Source organism: Aspergillus aculeatinus (assembly GCF_003184765.1).
Source record: "Aspergillus aculeatinus CBS 121060 unplaced genomic scaffold BO66scaffold_4, whole genome shotgun sequence".
NCBI lineage: Eukaryota > Fungi > Ascomycota > Eurotiomycetes > Eurotiales > Aspergillaceae > Aspergillus > Aspergillus aculeatinus.
Window position 1 is genome coordinate 442,066 of NW_020291473.1, and position 21,980 is coordinate 464,045.

Sequence of the window (21,980 nt, forward strand, 5' to 3'; positions counted from 1 at the left end):
GGATGGAATCTGATGCCGGAATGCTATCTTCTTCTGTTGTTTGTTGGGTAGAGGGCAATGATCACTGTGTGGTAGGGGGTGTTGCCCGAAACTCGGTGGGGACAACTCGACGGTTCTGCATGCATATACACGTTCTATAACCAGACTGTCAGTATTTACCTTCCTGACCATGGAAATATGTATTCTGCGGCAAAGAGGCCTCTTTGGCTTACCCTCTGTTTATCACCGTCTTCCGTGACATTCTGCTTGCTGATCGTGACGGCGTCTGAACGTGCTTATGCCGAGCTTCATCACGTCAAGCCGGATCCCACCATGCCCGCATGCTTCGTGCACCGTGTTGACTCCAAACTACCTGCTTAGTCCCATTTTCTTGTGCCTTAATATGCTATACAGGTGCATCATGATCATGGCCCCCCTGGATGTCCTCTCCTTCCCCATCGTCCTCCTCGTCCTCCCATTCTGAGTCCGCCTCGCTTTCTCCCTCAAAAGGGTCAGTAAAGGTGACTATCCCCTCGTCTTCTTCCTCGTCATCTAAATCTTCGTCGAGCATGGTTATCAGTTCTACCAGAGCAGGTGAGACTGCCACACCCTCAAGCGGTAGGGGAGCTTGTTCGGGACCCCACAAGTTTCTCCCGGCTGCAGCCGAGTCCTCAGATCCGTTGGCATCTTGGTTCGACTTGGGCGTATCACCGTCAAGTTTGGGTGCTAGGTTCAGTACACGAACTGCCTTGATGGGGAAGATACGAGCGGGGCCTTGCTGTGGTTGTGGAGGTGTGGCTCCGGGGAGATGAGGCAGCGATTGACGCCATGCGATAGTCTAGTCCGAATGTTAGTCCTGCGTATACCAATTCCACAGTTGAAAGAAATGTAACATACAGTGTAAGTAGTCATGATCGCATCATCATACAGAGCCATGAAACTGACCGGCACATTAAGATGCACCACGGAGCTGGTGACTAGTGAGAACGACCCGCGGGCAGGACGATCTCCAACTTGTACTCGATCCTTGTCATCAAGCCCGACAACATACACCCGGTCTTGGATTTCGAACATCACGCGGTGGTTACGCACTGACAACCACCCGCCCAGGTCAAAGCCCCGCCCGTTGGAATCACATTCAATGAGATCACTATGCGCCGCCATACTGGCTGGACTTTCGAGTGCCTTGCGCCAGTTAGAGCACACGAAAACACGACCAGCACGGGAGAAGCCGGTGAAGAGTTCACCATCTAACATGCCAGCTCCCCATTCGTCCTCCCTGTTGCGAATATGCTCAGGGTCATTGGGCGTTGGGAACGGGCCCCGTTCGACCTTGATCGGGACCAGATGATCTTTGCGAGATACCCCCTCCTGGTATGATGAACGCGATGTCCCCTGACGCACGGCGTCTGCAAAGCCCGCAAATGCTGCTCTTGGGGAGGGGTGCGCGACCGCTGGCGGGCGAATGTGATACTTCTCCGTACAGAGTGACGGCTGCAACTCACCCAAGAACGCTCCCGACTTTTTATCGTAGACGTGATATCCTCTTGGACCCATGGAGTAGATCACGGCATCCTGACTCTGGTCGAGATGACCCACAGCATCATACTCAATGTCCAGGTGCGTAGTGAGCTGGGGAGGTCTCTGTGTCATATCGTACACGAAACCCTGCCCCTCGGTCGAAACCACGCAGAGTGTTCCGTACGAGAGCTGGAAGCCTCGCGTTTGACAATCATGGTCCAGTATTGCGATGCGCCGGAATTCGCCACGCTTGGCCCCTTCCAGATCCGCCTGCCAGACCTCCAGTGCATCGCCCTCGCGATCAAAGACGGCCATGCCATCCTGGTATTCCAGATGCGCAAAGGGGCGGACCGCATCCTCATCGCTATCCAGCGTCGAGGGAAGGTTCCACAGATTCAGGCCCGTGTCCATGTCAGTAACGTATAGTCCGCCCGCATGCGATGTTGAGATGAAGATTCGACGCTTGAAGTCGGGGCGGAACCGCCAGATAAATTCATTGCCGACCTGCAGCACTGACTCTCGCGCAGACGGTTGCGACTCGGCCCAATTGCGGGTGAGCAGCGCATGGCGCTTACACAATTCTTTGCATGGTAGAGCACCTTCGAATAACTTGGAGAATGTGGTGTTGCTCAGCTGAGAGGAGCGTCCGGAGGGTTGATTATTCTTGAGTGCAGCGGCGTAGATCGCTTGTTGGTGTGTGACGTCGATAAATTGATGCCAGGCTCTGGATACCGCGGTAAGAGACGCTAGGGTGGGTGCGGGGGTGAATTCCAGGACCCGTAAAACAACCTCTGGAGGTAAAACGCTTAGAGGATCTGCTAAGAGTTCAAGCTCAGACATTCTCAGTTCAATGGGTGTTCTATGAGGCAGGAAGTCGGAAGAGAAGTTGCAGAGAGTTGGAGAAGAGGGGCCCTTGATACTGATGATTCTGTCTCGGCTCACCGCCCCCGATAAGGATTACATTTCTTATCGCTCTGCTCTATCGGAAATGCGGAAGAGTTGCGATAAAACTAAGTGTATACTTGAGTTTCACTGGGTACATGCAATGCAATTGGAATGGCTGAGCCTAAATCAGAATTCACAATCATGCCGAAATCGTCGCCTCTGGTCCTGTGATAGATCGAATCCGATAATCCCAGTAGTTTCTCCGAATGGGATCATACTTCTCCTTTAGCAATGTGAGCATTTGAACCGCTTTCTGGCCTGACGTTGGCTCCGTTTCCTCTGCAAGCACATCAGCGAGCCATTCTATGGCATGGCTGCTCTTCACCTCGAAGTCGTCGTGCTTTTCCGTCACAAACTTTCCAGCAAAGTCCTTCCACTCCGCCAGGGGTCGGCCTGCAGCGCGCAGCACACCCCTCGCGTAAGACCATGGACTGCGATTCTCTGGCGCCCGGACGATTTTGGACTGGGCGAACTTCAACTCGGCGTCGACTACGTCCTCATCAACCACTGCCAGCCGGCCCTTCTCCGCGGGGGGTCCGTCACTATTTGGCATCCCTGCATCGGGCTCCCCGTCACGAGGTCCAAAACGAAGCATAAAGCGGTGATTCCAGGCGGAATTGTTTCGAACGTCCGAGGTCAACAAAGCCTCCACATCCTGAATTTCACGTGGAGCATCCCACAGCTTGAAATGCCGCACCAACCAATGGCGGTAGGTCCACACGTGGTAGTTCTTGGAGTCTTGCGCAAACATTTCCATTAAGAAGTCTGCTTCCTTGTGTGGAGGCGTAGGGAAGAAGTCCTCGCGTGATACCAAGACTTGGCGATGGTGCCTGAGAGTATTAGATGGCTAAAGATACACACGAAACTTAGAGGGTAGCTGATCATACCAAATCTGATAGTTCTTCAGATACTTGAGCGATACACCGTTCAACCATTCCAGTTCGTCCTGAAGGTCTTTCCCTAAAGCAAAAAGAATCTTTGCTCGGTAAATCCTTTGTTCGGTCAGCCTCGCTTTCAGTATTGCTTGGGGCTAGTCATGAGTGAAGGTCATATTAGCTTACCATACGGTATAATGAGCGGGGTTCATTGCGATGATGTCTTGAGTCAGCTTCAACGCCCTTTCAGACATCTCGTTGGCGGCCATTACTGCGCGCAAATATGAGGTGGCTTCGAGGTATGCTTGGGGATAAGCAATGGTAGCCAGAGGCTGGGCACCGGATTCGGAGCCATCGTTGAGAGGGATGGGTTGGATTGAAGCCCATTCGGGATCGGACGAGTATTTGCCCTCCATTTTGATTCGCTAGAATTGGGATAGCAACACAGTCCTGGGGAAAGATGGACAGCTCCTGAGAGGCGACACAGCACGTCCCACAAGTAACCAATTTTAGACGATGTCGAAATTTAGTACTATGTGTTGACACAGCAAGATATGATCACAAATCCTGGCACTCGCAACCACGGAGACCGGGTTAGCTGCAAAGATAGGGTCCTGTGTCGGGTTTGGGCAAAGCAAATGATGCAGCTAAATTCAATCACGGGATTTTCGACCACCAAACACAGAGATTCTGTTCAGGCGATAGTACACACGAGTCTCCGAGCTCATGTACAGGTGTGTTATGTAGATGATTGGTTCAAATGGATGCTGTTGGCATTGATTTGGAGTGCTCTGAAATTGATAGATCGAATCGAAAGCGCAAGTGTGTTTGGGGGGGTGAATGGAAGGTGGTGGGGGTATCCTCATGCCTGAGGCATCTCAGAGACAATATCAAGGCAGCCATCCATGCAATCTATTGTTCTCAATTTGTTCTCATTCTTCAATGCCAAATGCTCTCTTCTGCTTTCCTCCACAATTGCGATTCGACCAGCGTTCAGTTGCTCTTTGCTTCTGGTCAATGTCAACATCCGATTCATGTGTCTTTCAGGGTCTCTTTGTCTTCATCACATACTCACTGCCCAGAACTCCGGCTACTTTGGATTAAGTCCAGACCGCAGGATTTCCCAAAGAGGATAAAATTCCCCTACCGGCGTTGCGCCGCTGCTCCCCGCACATCCCCCCCAGTCCGTCGTCACCTGCAACCGCAGCCAGCACATCCTTCCTTCTCGTTCGCCTCCCTCCTAACATGCCAATTCAATCACTAGCCTTATCCTTAACCTACCATGAGCCCGCTATTGATTGATAATGCGTCGCGTCAAGAAATCCCGTAATGGCTGTGCTAGGTGCAAGAGCAAACGGGTGAGTCGCCCTCCCTATCGGTGCTATCAGTTCCATTCCCACACCACACAGCCCACGAAAATCTAATGATACCTTCTTTCTCCAGGTCAAATGTGGAGAAGAAAGACCTCACTGCAGTCGATGCACCCGCTTAGGAGTTCACTGCCCTGGATACGTTCAGTCGCTACGATGGGTAACCAAATACCCAGACCGCAACCCTGATACAGCCCATGAGACTTCCGATGAAACTACAGCTGAGCCGAGCGCTCGATCCGATGCTAGACCTCCGGATAACTCAGGTTCCCCGGATCATGTCGACCCCCCCACACAGCCTTCATTAACCGCTAACGATGGCTCTTTCAATCTTACGTCTCCTGACGCCCAGGTCGAGTCGAGCACGCTGGCACTGGGCGGCCCGCACGCTTTATGCGATAGTCTCTGGGATTTACAACAGTCCGGTACACTTCCCGAGCTCGCAGATTTATGCAATCAGACTCCGACTTCTGCCTCGGGGCCAACTCCAGCGCCTCAAGACGGCTCGATCTTCAATTTCGGGTCGCCCAACCACGGCGACGATCCATTTGGTCTATCCTCCTTAGCAGCGCCCATACTGCAGGATGAACCTCGCAGCTTCTCCGGGTTCTCACCATCCACCATCGTACGCCATTATCCACCTCCCAACTCGAAAGTACCGCAACGAGACTTCACCTCGATCTCACAACCTCTAAATAACCCATCATGGACCCTCATCGAATACTATTTCAAAGAAGTGGCGGCATTATTCTCGAGCTATGACAGCCAAATGAACCCCTTCCGATCAACAGTGTCTCGGCTCTGGGGCTCATCCCTCGCTATGTGTCGGACTATGCAGAGCATGGCAGCGGCCACCCTCGTGAACGACTTCCCCGAGTTCGGACCGTTGGGCCGAAAGATGCGCAACGAGGCCGTCGACATCATCAGCAAAGAGTCGAATCTGGACGACAAGTCCCTGCTAGCACTTCTCATGCTGGGCCAAACGGCAAGCTGGCACGATTCCAAAGATCTTGGCATCTCGTTCTTCAATCTACTACGGAACCATCTCGATACAAGACCCGAGAAGAGCCCAACAACAGGCCGCGGCAACAACCATCAATTCTTCGAAGAGGCCTTGATCTACTGGGAAATGCTCCTGTCCTTCGTCGCCGACGATTCCGCGGTCCTGTGCGGGACCACGGCCGCGGGGCCTGAGGAATCCCTCGTCCTACAGCGCGTGCCTCACCCGTGGACGGGGATTGCGCGTGACACCCAATTCACCGTCCAAGAGGTGGGGCGGCTGGTGCGCCGCGAGAGAAAGCGGATGCGCTGTCGCACCTTCACGTCCCACGCCGACGTCGCACAGGCGCAGCAGGCCATCGAGCGAGCAGAGGAACTCGAAGAACGACTGTTGGGACTCGCGCACCCCGCGGAGGCTGAGATCATCAGTCCCGGCGACGACGAGACCCCCGTGTGGCATCTCCTCACCATGGCCGAGGTCTACCGCTGCACCGGGTTGATGCAGCTATACCGCGTCTTTCCCGATCTGCTGCGTCGACGACTGCGTCCACAACGGGCCTCGGGCAGCAGCCCCCCCAGCGGCGCCGAGGATGCGTCGTCCATGTCCATGTCCATGAACAACCGCGATCCCTTCCTGTCCCCCGCGTTCGGCAGCTCGCAGCACTGGTTCTGCGACCCTGCCCTTCTGCATCCCAGCCCTGGCGAAGCCCCCGCCGCCGCCACGGCACCGCCGGGGCCGCCCCCGTTTGAACCCATCCCCGCGCCTGCGTCGGCCTCCCAATACGACACCTGGCTGACCGAACTCGCCCTCACCACCCTCTCGCGCCTGAAGACCATCCCGCTCGAATCCCGCACCCGGTGCCTGCAGCCGTTCCTCCTGGTCGCCTCGAGCAGCGAGCTCCGGCTCCCTCGGCTTCCACCCCTAGAAACCAACCTCGACAGCAACGGTCCGAATATCTCTGCCCACGCCATCGATGTCTCCCAGACACGCCGGTTCATTCTCGGCCGTCTCACCTCCTTCATGCATGTCCTACCCCCGAAGCCCATCGGCGTCTGTCTGGAACTGGTACGCGAGGTGTGGCGGCGGATGGACGCCGGCGAACCGGAGGTGTATTGGATGGACGTCATGATGGAAAAGGGGTGGGAGACGACCATGGGCTGAATCCTGGGTTAAATAAACACAGGCAACACTTTCGCGCGAGAACATGTACATATATAGTTATGAGAATGAATGCTGGATACCCAGTTTATTGTATGAATTGTATGAACTGCACTTTGCATGACAATCTCCGCGTAAAGAATAATATCGGACAGGATGACTTCTGTCTGCAAGGGTAACTATTTCCTCACATGGATGGTATCGACATTTGACTTCCGACAATTGAACTGTGACTCACATTGAACCAGCGTTTCAAATACCTCAATCGCGTACTGTCCCTTCTCACTCCAGCTAACACCTAAACTAACAATATTTAATAACAAGGGAAAAGGGAGAAAAAAGGCGGTTTGGGGGAGCCCGAAAAGAAAGGCAGAATATGAAGGCGTAGAAAGCAGAATGGAAGCGAATTCATGGAGTTAAAGTGGAATAACCCAAGCAAGAGGCACGCATGCCCAAGTGAAGTCCCAGGGGAATTATGATACACAGAAATGAAAAGGCTGATGAGGTCGAATGGAAAGGAAAAAGTGAAAAGCATCAAGTGCTCCAGATGGGGGTGATTAAACGTAGGTATGAAAGATGCAATCATATAATGCTCGGTCCCCTGTTCAGGGAGTAAGCGGTCATGAGAAACTGCCAAACAGAAATAAATGGCGAGATGAGGAGATCGGAAGCGATGCAGGGGAAGACGAATGTCAGGCCTGTTCATACTGCCCGTCTCCAGAACTTCCAGCCTTCGCGTTTTTCCTGAACGCCGACACCTACGAGTCTTTCAATACCGACGGGGCCGTCGGCGTTCTCAAACTTTTGTTGATCAATTTCCTCACCACCCTCCTCATCGGTGCCGTTGCGCAGAACTGCCGGCCAAAGGACACCGACACCGTCACCGCCTAGAGTGGTCTCGTATTTCGTGAAGTTCTCGTCGGTAAGGTTCTGCTCGAGCTGTCGTAGAGACTCCTCGCTGGCGTCTGGGCGGAGAAGAGAGATTGCACATCCACCTCCACCGGCACCAGTCAACTTGGACCATCCGATGTCGGTATAGTCAACCAGCTCGCGGATTCGCTCCAGTCGCGGATGCGACACGCCCAACGACACAAGCAACCCGTGGTTGATACGGAGCAAGGAACCGAAACGTTCAAGCTCCATCTGGTCCAGAGGTCTGCCATCCGTATTCTTGATGGCGTCTTTAGCAGACACGGTCACCTTCTCAATTGCATCCAGCATCGATTCAGTCACCAGGGGATGCTCCTCTTTGAGTTTGCCCACCTTAGCAACCTCAACCGCGGTGGAGCGGGCCTGTCGCGTGTCTATCAACCAGAGGGGCAATTCGGGGAAGTTGGGTACCGGCACCACCGTGGGCGGCTTGGTGTAATCTTCGCGCCGGAAGAACACAGCCTTACCGCCTGCGGAGACCGTATTATCCACTCCACTCGGGTTTCCATGCATACACATTTCTCCAACGAAAGCCCATCTATTGATGCGCTCAATCTGAAGCTCCGCCTCATCTGGGGGTTGGTCGGGGTGGGGACCAGCTAGCGTGCGGATTTGAAGTAGTAGGGCCGTACTCATACAGACACAAATACTAGCACTGCTACCGAGTCCAGCACCAATAGGGATCGTAGAGCGCAGGGTGTAGATAGCGCCATGACTCTGGGGAGAGCCCAGGGAGCAAAAGAGGTATAGGAATGCTAGGGCAGAGCGACTGTGGATTTTTCGTAAATCCTCCGGCGCATGGGGCGATACGTCTTGGACGTGGGGTATGAGTGCGTCGTACAACTCGGTGTCGAGAGATGTGACCAGGTCGTAATAGTACTTCTTCTTGGAGGGCTGCTTGAAGAGGTCCCATGGTAGCTCATCGATGTTCCAGGTGTGATCGAACTTGATGTCTCGGAAGTTTAAGGTGATAGTGCGCTGCGACTTGGACAGGGTGGTGACGAGGAAGTAGGAGCGGAGGGAGATGGCAGCAGCCATGGCTGCCTTACCGTGTACCACGGCATGTTCCCCGAAGACGATGACCTTTCCCGGCGCGGACACCATGAACGGCGGGGCCATAGGAGACGAAGCTTTCCGGGCCATAGCTTTCTTGATGGAGCTTGCTTCGATGGTAGGAGACGTCGCAGGCAGACTGGAGGTAGTTATGCTGGTAGTGTTGGTGGAAGTCGTGGAGGCGGCGTCGGAGGTGTCAGGGCTATCGTCGCAGACGGTAACCGTCTTTGCACGGGGAGGGAGGGATTGATCGGAAATAATGTGTAACATTGTGCGACGTTGACCGCTCTTAGACGCTCTGAGACTACCAGGCTTGCGACGACCGCGACCGTTGTGCATTCCTGGTGGAATTGACTAATAAGGGGTGGTAGTATAAGTGTGGAGGGAGGGAGGGAGGGAGGGGCGGGTCGTGGATGGCGGAGATGGAGATGGAGATGTAAGGGGAGAGAGCAGAAAGAAGGCGCGAACGAATGTCGAGGTTGACAAGGACAAAGTCAAGGGAGTTAAAGAAGGAGAGAATAGATGTTGAATCGAGTGAAAAGCATCGCGCTTTTTGTAAGAAGACTTGCGAACAAGAAAAAAAAAGAAATTAGGGATAGAGAAGAAGGAATTGGGAGAGAAAGACAGAAAAGGGGAGTGAGTGAGTGAGTGAGTGAGTGAGAGCGAGGGAGTTCAGCTGGAGTGAGATTCGCAAGTGCCAACTGCTAACTTACTATTGATTGGGGTTTCTTGACTGGGGGGAAGAAACTCCAAAAAGGCCTGGGCTAGCCTGAGGTGTCCACCTCTTTCTCATCCACCTCCAGTCCACCAATCACACAGAAAGTATTTCTCATTACTCACCGGCGGTTCTTGTTTGTCCGCACCGTGATAGGCAACCAATTTACGGAGTACAAACAAACAATCAATCAACCATTCTTTGACCCCGGCTGTCATAGAGGCAGCGCTGAGGCGTTTTTCAAGGCCCCGGGGGTGGTGTCCATGAAGACTGGATTCTACACGGTAGCTGTGAGTCCGCCTGTAGCTTCCCTGCTGTCGGCTGAGTTGTTCTTTATGCAGGATTGTTCAGGCTGACACCAGTCAGCAGCATCAAGCCTCAGCTGCAGCTCGGACCAACTTAGTTATGCTTTTTCTATACTTCTAGAACCATTCGGGCCCCTCTTCCCCATCATGGTCTCTACCGTCGCTTGTTTGAGTAACTATATGATCTATGGCTTAGTCTACGCACATAAAGCAGCATGGTGGGTGTCACTACTAGGTACACATTGTCTATCCTACCAGCATTGCAGTTGAGCCCCAACAGAGCCCGAAACTACGAGTAACATGAAGGCATGCGGAGTAAGCTTTGATCAGTAGTCCTATGAGTAATAACAAGATGGCTACACCACGATGAATAAACATTCTGGGCCTCCCATCCGCGGTTGGTGTAACCATGTGTCCTGCTTTGCGGCCGACAAGCTCAGTAATTTCGACTAGAGCACTGACTCATTCTGGTCTCGAGGTCTGTCAGTTCTCTCTTTCAATCTCTCGAGTTTGCATGACAGATAGTACAAGGCTGGCTCAAAGCATACCTCCTTCAGTCACTCCATCCGAGTGCCGGTCGTCGATGCAATATCCATAGCAGCATCGCCTATCATAATCGCAGTTGCTCCGTTGATAGAAGCGATAGCCATCTCGACAACGATGGCAACGTCCACTTCGACCGTAGTCTCGAATCTCGTAACAGCGATCACGTTGACCGGCCACGGCGGTCAACAGGCTGCAGCCGACAAGAAAGGACAGCCAAGAGCTGAGTTGCATGGTGGTTTGAGGCGGTTTCGTTGTGATGAAGCTTGATGATCTGGAGAGAAGGGAGACTTTCAACTCCCCCATGATGGGCGGTTGCAGTCCAGCTTAAATACCCTCGAGCTGCTGCCATGATGCCCTCGCTGGACATCGTCCGTCCGAGTGCTACAGACCTGCAGCCGCAATCCAGATTGCAATCGGAATGTTTTTGGAAGTCAATCTCCCACTCGGACATTTACCTATGCAACACAAAGACCCAGGCATCACACCCAGCTGACCGAAAAAGCTCCCCTCCTGTACAAAGTCTTCTATGCTTGTAGGACACAATACTGCAACGATGGCTACATCTTCATGGACTGATTGGCAGTAGGGTTGATGTTGGAGTCGATGGATCAGCTATGAGCATCCTCTTCGGCCGACAGGTCGAATACCTCGATTGTTGATGTCTCACTTCTCGGAGGGTACGTCTTTTTTATATTGCAATCCCCTCATCTTGGCGGTGACATTATTGTCTGCGAGTGCTACTGCAGCCAGTGAGCATCACCATGAATTTGGTCATGGTCACCAAGTTTCCCTACTAGTCCATACTTGACGACTGCCAAGTATCTTTGGTACTCGGTTCCGCTTGACTTGCCCGACGGTATCTGACACATGTTAGAATAGCTCTTCCATCCTCATGGTATCATGCAGGATGGCATAATGCAGCGGGATAAAATAGCAAACCCCATGCGGAGATGAGAGAACTAGCTGGAGTTCTGGAGTTTCGCCAACGGACGATGACCGGCTGGAAAAGTGCAGGCTATACACATCAACGCGAACGAAGCCGCTGGACTTGCGCAGAAGCGCGCAGACCAGGGCACAGCTACCATCCGCCATGTCAATGTTTCATCGCTGAAAAGTTCTTCACGGCCTCTTTGCCGATTAAAAAAAAAAACCAAGGAAAGTGGCGTCAGATTATCTGAACTTGCTGCCTGGTAATCTCGGTGACTATTTGGATGACAATCAGAATGCTGCATGGGATGAGCACTACGCCCTCACAGCTACTGCCAGGCCGAGTCGTTAAACCTTGTCGCTTAGTCTTCATCGTTTCCTGATGTGGTTATTGCAGGACAATACCGGGTTGGTGGGTCCTCGACGTCCAGAGCATAAACCATTTCAGCAACCTGTTCCAGTCCTACCTGGCCTCTTGTTGACATACCACAGAGCCTCTTTCCCGAGCTGGAGAGACTGCCCGATTAGCCTGACTGTGAAGGGGATTTGGTTTGCTGGGGATGCAGAGGGATAATTCACGCACGGTTTGGCCAGGTTGTGACGAGTGCAGGAATGGACTCGTTGACAGCAACCATGGGCATTGCGCAAGCCAGTCAAGAAGTATATCGCGCGCGGTTGCAGGTTGAAAGGTCTTGGGTAACGTTCGCGGTCTATGTCCGTAGGATGAATTGAGGTGTTAGTCAAGCGTCCAGAGGCTCTATGCAAGCCACAAACCTTGATTGGAAACTGGGCAGCGCAGCAGCAGCAGGTGGCACTTCGGCAGCTCTGCCGCCAGTCGAAAACGAGAGATCGACGACGTTTAGCAGACAGCCGAGTCGAAGGAATAGTACGTCAGAAGTGGAGATCAATGGCCTTGTGGCTGCAATTCTTGAAGCGATTGTTTTCCCAAACTGCCAGGTGTTTGCAGGTCTTTCCTTCACCGGAACAGTGCATGGGTTTAGGTTCGTCTGATGCAGGAAATATGGTTCGCTACCGCCCGGACTGTTGACACTCTATACTTGTCCCATGACTTTGAACTTCATCCCTTTCTCGAAGACTCCACAACGTGCACTGTAGCCATCATGGATGAGTTCATTGATCGCCAGCCTGGAAGCATTGTCAGAGTGGAATTCTTGGGGTCAATGCTGCTCTGGCAGCAATGAAGGGACCTGCGGACTCAATCTATAAAGCCAGGCTTGTTCTCCAGCAGAAACAACCATCTGAAGATAACATCTAAACAAGACAATCCAAACATTATCACAACTTTTCTCGCTGTCTAACTACCTCAATCAATAGAGATTATTAGAGACTCGAACCAACAATCAAGATGACTCGAATCTCGAACGCTGTCACCCTGCTCGGTGCAGGCACACAAGGCTCGCGTCTGGCCTACATGGTATGCGGCATCAAGCTCACCACTCTTCCAGTCCGTGCTAATAACCACTGCTCTCAGTGGTCTCGTCTAGGACGACCCGTGTACATCGTGGACAAGAACTCGAATCAGCTATCCCAAGCATCAAGCACCATCGAGAAGCTGCGCCGCAAAGAGTCATCACCTAGTGAACACGGCCCAATCATCGAGCTAATCGCTGCTGATCTGGACAAGGCGCTCCGTGAATCCTGGCTCGTCATTGAGGTATGTATCTCCGTCAGAAGCAGAAATGCCTGGCTATGGTACCAGTTCTAAAACCTCACCAGTGTGTCCCCGAGAATCTAGACTGCAAACGCTCCATCATCAAGCAGCTCGACAACCAAGCCGACCCAGATATCATCATTGCGTCGAACTCCAGCAGCTACTCAATCACGGAGGTCTGCGACGGCCTGGAGTTCAAAGCCGATGACCGATTCGTGAATCTGCACTCTTGTCAGTCTCCTTTGACCAAACACTCAAACTCCTTCAAATAATTAAACTAACAAACACACCTCATCCACTCAGTCTGGCCACCAGAAACACGAGGTCTGAGCCCTTCCCTCCCCCTTCCTTTACAGCAACAAAAACTGATATATATCCCACAACAGTCCTCGAAATAATGGGCACCGACAAAACCCGCCCCGACATCATCCCCCGCCTCATGGACGAGTCCCGCGAGCATGGGTTCCAGCCCTTCCACGTCCGCAAATCCTCCACCGGATACATCTTCAACCGGTACCTCGCCCAAGCCCATCTTTTCATGAATCTCCCCCGAACCTTTGCACATGCTAATGCCCACGGGCATATTAGGATCTGGGCCGCCATCAAGCGGGAGACTCTGATGGTGCTGGAGGAAGGCATCGCCACCCCGGAAGAGGTCGACCAGATGTACAAGGCCGTCCTGCACACTCCCAAGGGCCCCTGCGAGCAGATGGATGTGGCCGGGCTGGACGTGATTCTGGCGATCGAGGAGCATTACGCGGAGGTCCGGTCGGGCATCCCCGACGGACCACGCAAGTATCTGCGGGAGATTGTGGACCGGGGGCATCTGGGGGTGAAGACTGGCACTGGGTTTTTTGATTATAATGAGTAAAGAGACGGTGTGTGGGTGCTTTGTACTGTACTGTTCTGTGAAGCTTACTTGGCTTGAGTCTGGTTTACGTGGTTGATCTTTATTATCGATTATCGGGGAAGGGCATGTAGAGTATTTTTGGTCTATGAAGTATGGGCAGCCTAGCTGTTTGACTGATATTTTCTTTTCTTGTTTTTCCTGGCATATACTGCATCTCCGGCACTGGCGTTTATTTACTTTTGTTTTTTTGTCACTCCTTGTTTTCATTTTTCGGGTGCGTTTAAGGTATGTTTACGCTTACAAGCTTTTGATGAATATATTCCGTCACCAACACATGGATTACAATCAGAGTTAAAAAAGATTATGAAGATAAGCCCCCTGTTGCCCATTATGAGCATAGGAGTCAGTATCTCTAGATCAGTAGATTTCGAATGGTTGGTATCTTCAATGTGCTGGTACATAAATATACATCAACGAGCTGCTATATCATACATGCGGCTGCCCTTGTAATTCATGCGTCTTTCTTGTCTTCTTTTCTTCAATATATTCTTCTCTTCTCTTTTTTTTTCTTTTGCTGTCTCGTTTTTCTCGGCAACTTTTCTACAACATCAATACAAGAAACATCACAGGTTCATCGTTACAGTCATACTGTTGCTATGCACCAGCAAACAAGGCGGCAAACCCTGCCAGAAGATCTCCAGATCGCTCAGGTACGAAGCACTCGCCGTCTCATTCTGCGCCGTTCCCTCGGACGGTGATGGCAGTGTCGTGAAGATCACCGCGGTGTCTTCGCTATGTCTCACCATTAGCTCGTTCAGAATCAGGTGCTGCGCCCGGCTTGGTAAATCGTTGAACGAGAAGGGCACAGACGCCTGCTGTGGGTACCCAGATGCGGCTGCCGCTCGCGCTGCAAAAACAGACGAGGGCCCGGAGGATGAACGGCGGGTATAGATGGATTCAATTCGGTGGTGAGAGGCGGAGCGCGGCGGGGAGGAGCTAGCGGCGAACATGATGGACGGGCCAGCGCCTTCTTCTTCGGTGTTGACGCGGGCTTCAGGGATGGGGGAGGAGCTGAAGCGGTTGCTGGACGGTGAGCGGGAGGGTTTGGGCCGCGGGAGGACAGTTGATGGTGATGGGGGAGTTTGAGGGGTTCCTGCGGGGTCTGTGCCAGTGTCGGCGGTCATGATGATCGAGGGGACGGGTTGGTCCGGGGTAACAGATTCAGATGATTCTCTTTGTTTGGCTTTGATGGAGCTGAAAATATTCTGCTGGGAGCTTTGGTCGGGGTCATGGGAGTAGTCGTGTTGGTGATGCTCGTCTTCCTCATCAGACTCGTTATCATCCCGGTATGGTTCAAACTCCTCGTCGCTGCTGTCACTTGTGCTGGACTCGCTGGAGACGTCGTAGTCCACGAAAGCATCGAGCAGGCGATGGGTTTGCATACCCAGACTGACGCTTCCGAGGCCACGGAAGCTGGAGATTGATCGTCGTCGTTTGGATGACTGCATGAGCTTTCGCAGTCCGCCAACCAGCTGGTGCGGTGGTCGCTGAATACCACTTTCAGGGCTTTGGACAGGCCAGCTGGACATCCTCTCCCTTGAGTGGGCGATTCTACCAAGTTCGGCTTGGTCATGGGCCTCGAGAACGCTACGAGCTCGTCGAATGTCTTGCCACCAATCTTCATCCTTGAGAGCTTCGTGAACATGGTCGGCATAATCTTCCGTCTCTGGAGTCACTTCACCATTCACAATCATACGGTATGTTTTGAGGTCTCCGCAGGCAAGCCAGAACACCAAGACCTCGGCCTCGATTCTGAGCTTTTCTAACAACGCCTCGACCCTGCCCCGTTCGTCCTCCACGTCAGTCTCGTACTCGACGAATACTGATACCCGCAGCTTGTATGTCTTTTTCCAAGATGGGACGGTGTTAAGGATACACCCTAATTGCAAGATCAAGGTGTAAGTGTCGAAGTTCGTAGTCAAAACATTCTTCTTGCTCTCAGTATCCGCGCCTAGCTCTGCACTCATCTGAATGGGCCAAAGATCGATATACTTTTTCATATGTTGTCCCTGAGGACCGGGCAGCTCGAGGTTTTCGAATCCTTTAGCCACAGCAACGTTCATGCGCAGCTTGAAGAGGAGATCCTCCAAGATAGTCACATAGCTTCGGCAGGCCATTGGTGTCTCGGGCGAGCTGTCTGTCACTGAGATTGCCTCACGCGAGATGCGTCTACCTCCTGAGTCTTTTCGTCCTGAATCTCTTCGGCCTGGAAATTGGAATTTCTCCACTAAGGACCGGCCTTTACGGAACTGATCGATGATCACAATATTCGGTCGCATTCCGCCAAGTCCCGCACTCAAAGCAACATTGCGAATACCCCATTCTGGTGTTGGAGAGACCGTGATATTGACAAAAGCCTTGACTTTAGAATTCTCAACGAACTTGGTCCACGCACTCTGTTGACGCCGGGCTTCCGGCACGGCTGCGGAAAAGTCATCGGTGACAAGAACGTGACCTAGTACAAATAAGCCCCCTTTTTTCAGAGAGTTGCAGAAGGAAATCATCCGAGACTGTTCCTCCAGGTTGGTCACAAATAGTAAGATCTGGGGTCGCCAGAACTTGACGTGTTCTTGCCGAAGCCGAAGCAAATACTTTCGCACCTGGTGGTAGATCAGACTCTGGCTCACATCCCCCCATGGCTTGGGCGGTGAACTATAGTGGATGAGAAGGAAGAGTAGCATCAGTATCGCAACGCAACCTGAAGCATAGACGCCATCCACAAAAAACATGCTTGCCCCGCAGACCAACGCGCCTGTTGCTGCGGTCTGCCAATTGAAATAGTGGAAGGAGGGGCGGAAATTCGGAGCAGATCCGATCTTCAGCAGAAAACAGGCAAGGTTTGTGACAAGGAATGTCATGAGATATGTCATGGTAACGAATGAGGCAATCTGGTTAATGTCAAACAGCATCGTAACCTGAGCGACTATGTAGGTTATGATGATCGCGTAGACAGGTTCATCAGCTTTCTTCGTGCCCTGGCCGAAGATCCCCAGCCCTGGAAGCAGGCCATCTCGTGCAATTGCTTGAAGAAGCTTGGCCGAACCGATAACTCCCATCAATGATGAAAAGAAACTGGTTGCAAACTCCCCCATGAGGATGACAGCCCCGGAGAGATTCGCCTGCCATACAATTAGCACGTGATAATGCGTAGTCTTTTATGCAATCACTCACTACTTGTACAACATTGGCATTTCTGTAAAATGAGTCACGGGTGATGGAGGCAGCCATAGCGACGATCACCAAAGTATAAGTCACAAATGTGAGCCCCAGGCCGCACAGAGTGCCCTTTGGGATGGATTTGCTAGGGTTCTTGAGATCCCCAGACATACTAGCACCGCTGCTGATGTGTGAGTCTCGTATACTATGGTCGTGGGAGACGTACCTACGCGAAAATACCACCAGTAGCAGGGAACAAGATACCAAACAGATCTTGGAAGTTCTCACGTCCTGGGAGCTGGCTGCCTGCCGCACCCTTCGTGAGCTTGGGCTTGAGATTCTCTAACAACGTCTGTAGGCGGAAGCCCGTGAACTCGACTCCGATTCTCGGGATGCTGAACGGTTTCATGATTATGGCAGATAATGGTATGCTGAAGGTTGCGACCAGCAGGATGACCAACAGTCCGTTGCTGGCCCTGGAAAAGATCGAGCTTCCAGCTAAGCATATTCCAGTACAGAGGACTAGGATTATGGTGCCCCAGAGATACTGCCACCAGAAGCCCTCTTCGAGAAAATTGGCCCAGGTGCCGGATTCTGTGCCGAAGTTCTGTTTGAAACAATCAACCAGACCCACCGCATTCATACCAGTGTTCAGCACATATCCAAGGTAAAACACAATGCCAATGGAGCCACCAAACTCCGGGCCCAGTGAGCGAGAAATCAGATAGTATGCGCCACCACCGCGGACTGTGCCATTAGTCGCGATGGCGGAAAGCGACATGGTCGTCACCAGGTTGATGGTGTACGAAATGACAAGTAGACCTTGTTTCTGTCAGTCAGTCATCGGTGTGTCTAGATACGACATGCAGTATATTTACCTAGCATTCCCAGCAGTCCAGCTTGTCCAAGGATGAACCCGAACCGGAGAAACATCAAAATACTCAAGACGTTCAATGTCGTTGGTACAAAGACTCCTGAAAATGTCCCCAGCTTGTCAGGATTGTCGGAAGCTCGGTTCTGAGCCTCGCGCTCTTTCTGGTCTACGCCAGACTCTCTGAAGGGACCTGAAGCTGGGGGTGGAGGAAGAGTCCCTTCCCTGGGAAAGTCGTGTCTTCCATCCCTGCCTTGTCCGCTCCACCACTGGGTAACATTACTGAAGAGATTGGTAGGAAGTGAGTGACGGTGCCGCTCAGGCGAACGTGTAGATGGCCTCAGCGGTTCATATCGATGGTTCTCACGACTTGGAACTGTAGTTGTTCCTTGAAAGACTTTGCTACTGTGTTCCGGTGATGCTTTAGTCGATTCACTAGGGTCTAATCTGGAGACATCCTCCTCAGCGGTGCGCGTGGAGAAATTGGGCCTCCGTCGAGACAGGGAGTCCGAAGAATTGGCGGCCCGTTGGTCAGTCATCGATTTCAGCGCCTCCACTCCTTTTGAGTGAGTGTGTCCGCCTGGCCTGCATGCAAGCACCCCCGATAAAAATTGGGAGGGTGGGGTGGAGAACTGTCAAGTCCGGGGAAAGACTAAGATTGGAAGGGCAGGCGGACTCGGCGATAAGGAATTTACTGCTGACCCAGTCACGAGGAGAGTAATGTGACAACAGCGACAGCAGTAATCCTCGTGTAACAGAATGGAGAGTAAAGGGAAAGGAAGGTAAGCAAGTAGCACGAGCACGAGATATGGGGGGAGGAATGGATGGATGGATGCCAATCGCGTGTTTGATTAACCGTTATCTTCAAGCAAATTCATCGGGCGGCGATGACCTCATGTGGCCCCCTAAACAAACAGTGCAAATCGTCTGTGCTTCTCCTCGTATTGCCTCGTTTGCGACTAAATCGATGATCTCTCATCATTCTTCTACATATAGACTATGTTACAGGGTGGACATGATTCATTTCACCCGCCTCATCCTTTTTCGGGTTACGTTGCAAAATAGGCTGGAGACTAGCTAAGTCAACTCACAGGAGGCTTAGCTAGTTAGTGTCCCTGTCGGTCTAATGCGGTGAATCAATTGTGGCTTGCACTTATCCCCGGCTTTCTTTCGACCTTCATTAGCTATTCTTCTTTCTCCCCCTCCACACACACACACACCCTCTCTCTCTCTCTTCTCCCCGAACTCTGCTCTTTGACCAGCATCTGTCAAACCGGTTATTTTCTTAATCTTGGTTCACTTCCGAAAACTCAAATAGACGAATTGTTTTCGGGATTGTTCCAGGGTTTGTCTGATCCTTGCACAAGGACACTTCTAACTCATCTGCCAAAATGTCATCCCCAAAGGCATTCGACAATGGGGAGGGCTCTTCGTCTTTACGGCCCCGTTCATCGTCGCCAATTTCTACCTCTGCAATGCGGTCTAGATCTCCTGCAACCGACGCCTCGGTGAGGCATGCCTCGATCGCCCGCCTGGCGTCCCCGATTCCCTCTCCCTCCAATCATTCTTACTCATCCCGACAGGTGCCCGTGCCCGTGCAGTCGGCAAGTGGCACCGTCGATGATTATCGCAAAGTCGACCATCCCTCCTCCATACCAGGCCCGGGCCATTCAATGATCTCCTCTGCTCTCCAGGAGTATATGGGTAAATCGCCGCCAGCGAGAGTAGGAACTCCGCCCAGACAGACCGCGTCTCCTGCTCTACTAAACCAACCCATTCGATCGAACTACGGATCCTTTGACGGACGAGAGGGCTCGGAGTATTCAGCGGGTCCTTACGAAGATCCGGAAGTTGTCAAGCGGCATCTGGTACAACCTCAAAATGGAGAAGGCCGAGATTACTATTTCTCGGGCGATGCCGCCAGTAACGCGGACGACGAGTTCTCCAGCTTGCAGCTCCAGGGTGGTGACATAACCAGGCAGGTTTACAGATGGGCGGAAGATGCAGAAGCTGGTAATTCCCTGCGTAAACCGCAACGGAGTAGGAGTTTCAGCCATAACCGGCCTCTGCCCCAAGACGAAACCATGAACATCAACAGCATTCGTGTGCCGGGAGGGTTCCGCAGGGACTATCTGCGAAGAGCTGTAGGCCCTGGGGACTCTGAAGACTCAGGTTTGCAGGTGCCCGTCAGCCAACCTCAGTTTCCGACAAGCAGCTTTCTTGAGTTCTTGACCCTGTATGGTCACTTTGCGGGTGAAGAGCTAGAAGAGGATGATGAGGTGCTGGGTCCTGACGAGTACTTCTCGTCCGATACCTATGACGAAGTTGAGGGTAGAGAACCAGGTGAAGACTCGGCTTTGCTTCGCCCGGATACGGCTGGTAGAAGAAAGCGCAAGCCGCGCGGTGGCACTGGAAACAACACGGTGACAGGAGCGGCTCTTCTACTACTTAAGTCCTTTGTGGGAACGGGAGTTCTATTCCTTCCAAGGGCTTTCTTGAATGGAGGGATGCTGTTCAGTAGCATGGTTCTGCTTGCAGTGTCGCTTCTCAGTTTCTACTGCTTCATACTCCTGGTCAACACCCGGTTGAAGGTTGATGGCTCGTTTGGTGATATTGGCGGCCATCTCTACGGCAAACACATGCGGCGCATTATCCTGGGCTCGATTGTTCTGAGCCAGCTAGGCTTCGTGTCGGCGTACATCGTGTTTACCGCGGAGAACCTACAAGCCTTCGTCCTCGCCGTGAGCAACTGCAAGTCTTTCATTGACATCAAATTCATGGTGTTGTTGCAGCTAGTCATCTTCCTTCCTCTTTCGTTGATCCGCGATATCAGCAAACTTGGTTTTACCGCACTGGTCGCTGATCTCTTTATTCTGCTTGGTCTGATTTATCTCTTCTACTATGATTTTCTTACCATCTCGAACCAGGGTGGTATCTCCGACATCATCTCTTTTAACCCGTCCACGTGGACTCTATTCATCGGAACAGCTATCTTCACGTACGAAGGAATTGGCTTGATCATCCCCATCCAAGAATCTATGAAGGAACCTCACCGCTTCCCCGGTGTTCTGGCTGGCGTCATGGTCATTATCACGATTGTGTTCCTTTCCGCTGGCGCCGTCAGCTATGCAGCCTACGGTTCGGCGACCAAGACTGTTGTCATCCTGAACCTTCCCCAGGATGACAAATTCGTGAACGCGGTGCAGTTCCTCTACTCTCTAGCCATCCTTCTCAGCACCCCGCTGCAGCTCTTCCCTGCCATTCGTATCATGGAGAACGAGCTGTTCACACGTAGTGGAAAGTATAACCCCTGGATCAAGTGGAAGAAGAACTGTTTCCGATTCTTCCTCGTCATGATTTGCGCATTCGTCGCCTGGGGCGGCGCCGAAGATCTCGACAAGTTTGTGTCGCTCGTTGGCAGTTTCGCCTGTGTTCCATTGATCTATGTATATCCGGTAAGCTCTTGAGCCCTTGCACCGCTCTTCCCGTCCTTTGTCACCTTATCACTGACAATGTATCACACAGCCTCTACTTCACCTCAAAGCCTGCGCTCAGTCTCGCAGACAGCAGATTGCCGACATAGCTCTGGCCATCTTCGGTGTCCTCAGCTGTCTGTACACAACATCGCTGACGCTGAGCAACTGGATCAATGGCGGTGACGTCAAGCCTCCGGGATACTGCGACTCCTGATCTGTATAGATTGCTCCACGAATTGTCTACTGAACCTCCTCTGATCTCCGATCCTTCCTTAACGAATTGTCCAGTACGTATATGATGGACTTGTGATGCCCACTACTGTTGTTACAGATACATAGCTCTTCTGTCTGTTCGATTATCTTGCTTACTTGCTTGTTCTGTCTCTGTGCTTGGTTACGAGACCATTGTCAACATCAACCCAGCCCTTCCCTATCTGCTCTGGTTCCCTCGACCGGTTTCTTGCCATGTTCGATATAGACTCTAGACGAGATTGCCAATTTACGCACTATACATCATGAACCCACAAGACAATCAAGAGCTCTGCGTAGACACTTCAAAAGACTATACGAA

General features: G+C 52.2%; 8 protein-coding genes across 8 annotated transcripts; 3 read left to right on the plus strand and 5 right to left on the minus strand.

Annotated features, from left to right (window-relative positions):
• Nucleotides 1–54: 54 nt before the first annotated feature.
• Nucleotides 55–2,340, minus strand: BO66DRAFT_468089 (F-box protein; the record flags this gene model as incomplete). The annotated part of the gene is made up of 3 exons (XM_025652623.1): nucleotides 55–134; nucleotides 213–817; nucleotides 877–2,340. The coding sequence occupies 2 exons, from the start codon at nucleotides 2,338–2,340 to the stop codon at nucleotides 386–388; spliced, it is 1,896 nt and encodes a 631-aa protein (XP_025508065.1). The 3' UTR covers nucleotides 55–134; nucleotides 213–385.
• A 100-nt stretch (nucleotides 2,341–2,440) lies between these two features.
• ramB (bifunctional protein farnesyltransferase/protein geranylgeranyltransferase) lies at nucleotides 2,441–4,117 on the minus strand. Its single transcript, XM_025646518.1, has 3 exons — nucleotides 3,507–4,117; nucleotides 3,333–3,437; nucleotides 2,441–3,275 (listed from the first exon to the last, which is right to left on the minus strand). The coding sequence occupies exons 1-3, from the start codon at nucleotides 3,734–3,736 to the stop codon at nucleotides 2,585–2,587; spliced, it is 1,026 nt and encodes a 341-aa protein (XP_025508066.1). The 5' UTR covers nucleotides 3,737–4,117; the 3' UTR covers nucleotides 2,441–2,584.
• Nucleotides 4,118–4,624: 507 nt separating this feature from the next.
• Nucleotides 4,625–6,851, plus strand: BO66DRAFT_313695 (uncharacterized protein; the record flags this gene model as incomplete). Its single annotated transcript, XM_025643398.1, has 4 exons — nucleotides 4,625–4,678; nucleotides 4,764–4,970; nucleotides 5,049–6,234; nucleotides 6,397–6,851. The coding sequence occupies 4 exons, from the start codon at nucleotides 4,625–4,627 to the stop codon at nucleotides 6,849–6,851; spliced, it is 1,902 nt and encodes a 633-aa protein (XP_025508067.1).
• A 699-nt stretch (nucleotides 6,852–7,550) lies between these two features.
• Nucleotides 7,551–9,170, minus strand: erg12 (mevalonate kinase; the record flags this gene model as incomplete). Its single annotated transcript, XM_025643378.1, has 1 exon — nucleotides 7,551–9,170. The coding sequence occupies one exon, from the start codon at nucleotides 9,168–9,170 to the stop codon at nucleotides 7,551–7,553; it is 1,620 nt and encodes a 539-aa protein (XP_025508068.1).
• Nucleotides 9,171–10,348: 1,178 nt separating this feature from the next.
• Nucleotides 10,349–10,668, minus strand: BO66DRAFT_388299 (uncharacterized protein). Its single transcript, XM_025646519.1, has one exon. The coding sequence runs from the start codon at nucleotides 10,626–10,628 to the stop codon at nucleotides 10,389–10,391; it is 240 nt and encodes a 79-aa protein (XP_025508069.1). The 5' UTR covers nucleotides 10,629–10,668; the 3' UTR covers nucleotides 10,349–10,388.
• Nucleotides 10,669–12,492: 1,824 nt separating this feature from the next.
• Nucleotides 12,493–13,867, plus strand: BO66DRAFT_456995 (3-hydroxyacyl-CoA dehydrogenase family protein; the record flags this gene model as incomplete). The annotated part of the gene is made up of 6 exons (XM_025652164.1): nucleotides 12,493–12,759; nucleotides 12,817–12,999; nucleotides 13,062–13,227; nucleotides 13,300–13,320; nucleotides 13,383–13,509; nucleotides 13,585–13,867. Exons 1-6 carry the CDS (start codon nucleotides 12,691–12,693, stop codon nucleotides 13,865–13,867), a joined length of 849 nt encoding a protein of 282 aa, XP_025508070.1. The 5' UTR covers nucleotides 12,493–12,690.
• Nucleotides 13,868–14,325: 458 nt separating this feature from the next.
• Nucleotides 14,326–18,748, minus strand: BO66DRAFT_417508 (putative cation chloride cotransporter). Its single transcript, XM_025649684.1, has 4 exons — nucleotides 17,941–18,748; nucleotides 17,293–17,884; nucleotides 17,078–17,243; nucleotides 14,326–17,025 (listed from the first exon to the last, which is right to left on the minus strand). Exons 1-4 carry the CDS (start codon nucleotides 18,470–18,472, stop codon nucleotides 14,470–14,472), a joined length of 3,846 nt encoding a protein of 1,281 aa, XP_025508071.1. The 5' UTR covers nucleotides 18,473–18,748; the 3' UTR covers nucleotides 14,326–14,469.
• Nucleotides 18,749–18,848: 100 nt separating this feature from the next.
• On the plus strand, nucleotides 18,849–21,921 carry BO66DRAFT_468093 (putative amino acid transporter). Its single transcript, XM_025652624.1, has 2 exons — nucleotides 18,849–21,388; nucleotides 21,459–21,921. The coding sequence occupies exons 1-2, from the start codon at nucleotides 19,325–19,327 to the stop codon at nucleotides 21,621–21,623; spliced, it is 2,229 nt and encodes a 742-aa protein (XP_025508072.1). The 5' UTR covers nucleotides 18,849–19,324; the 3' UTR covers nucleotides 21,624–21,921.
• Nucleotides 21,922–21,980: the final 59 nt, after the last annotated feature.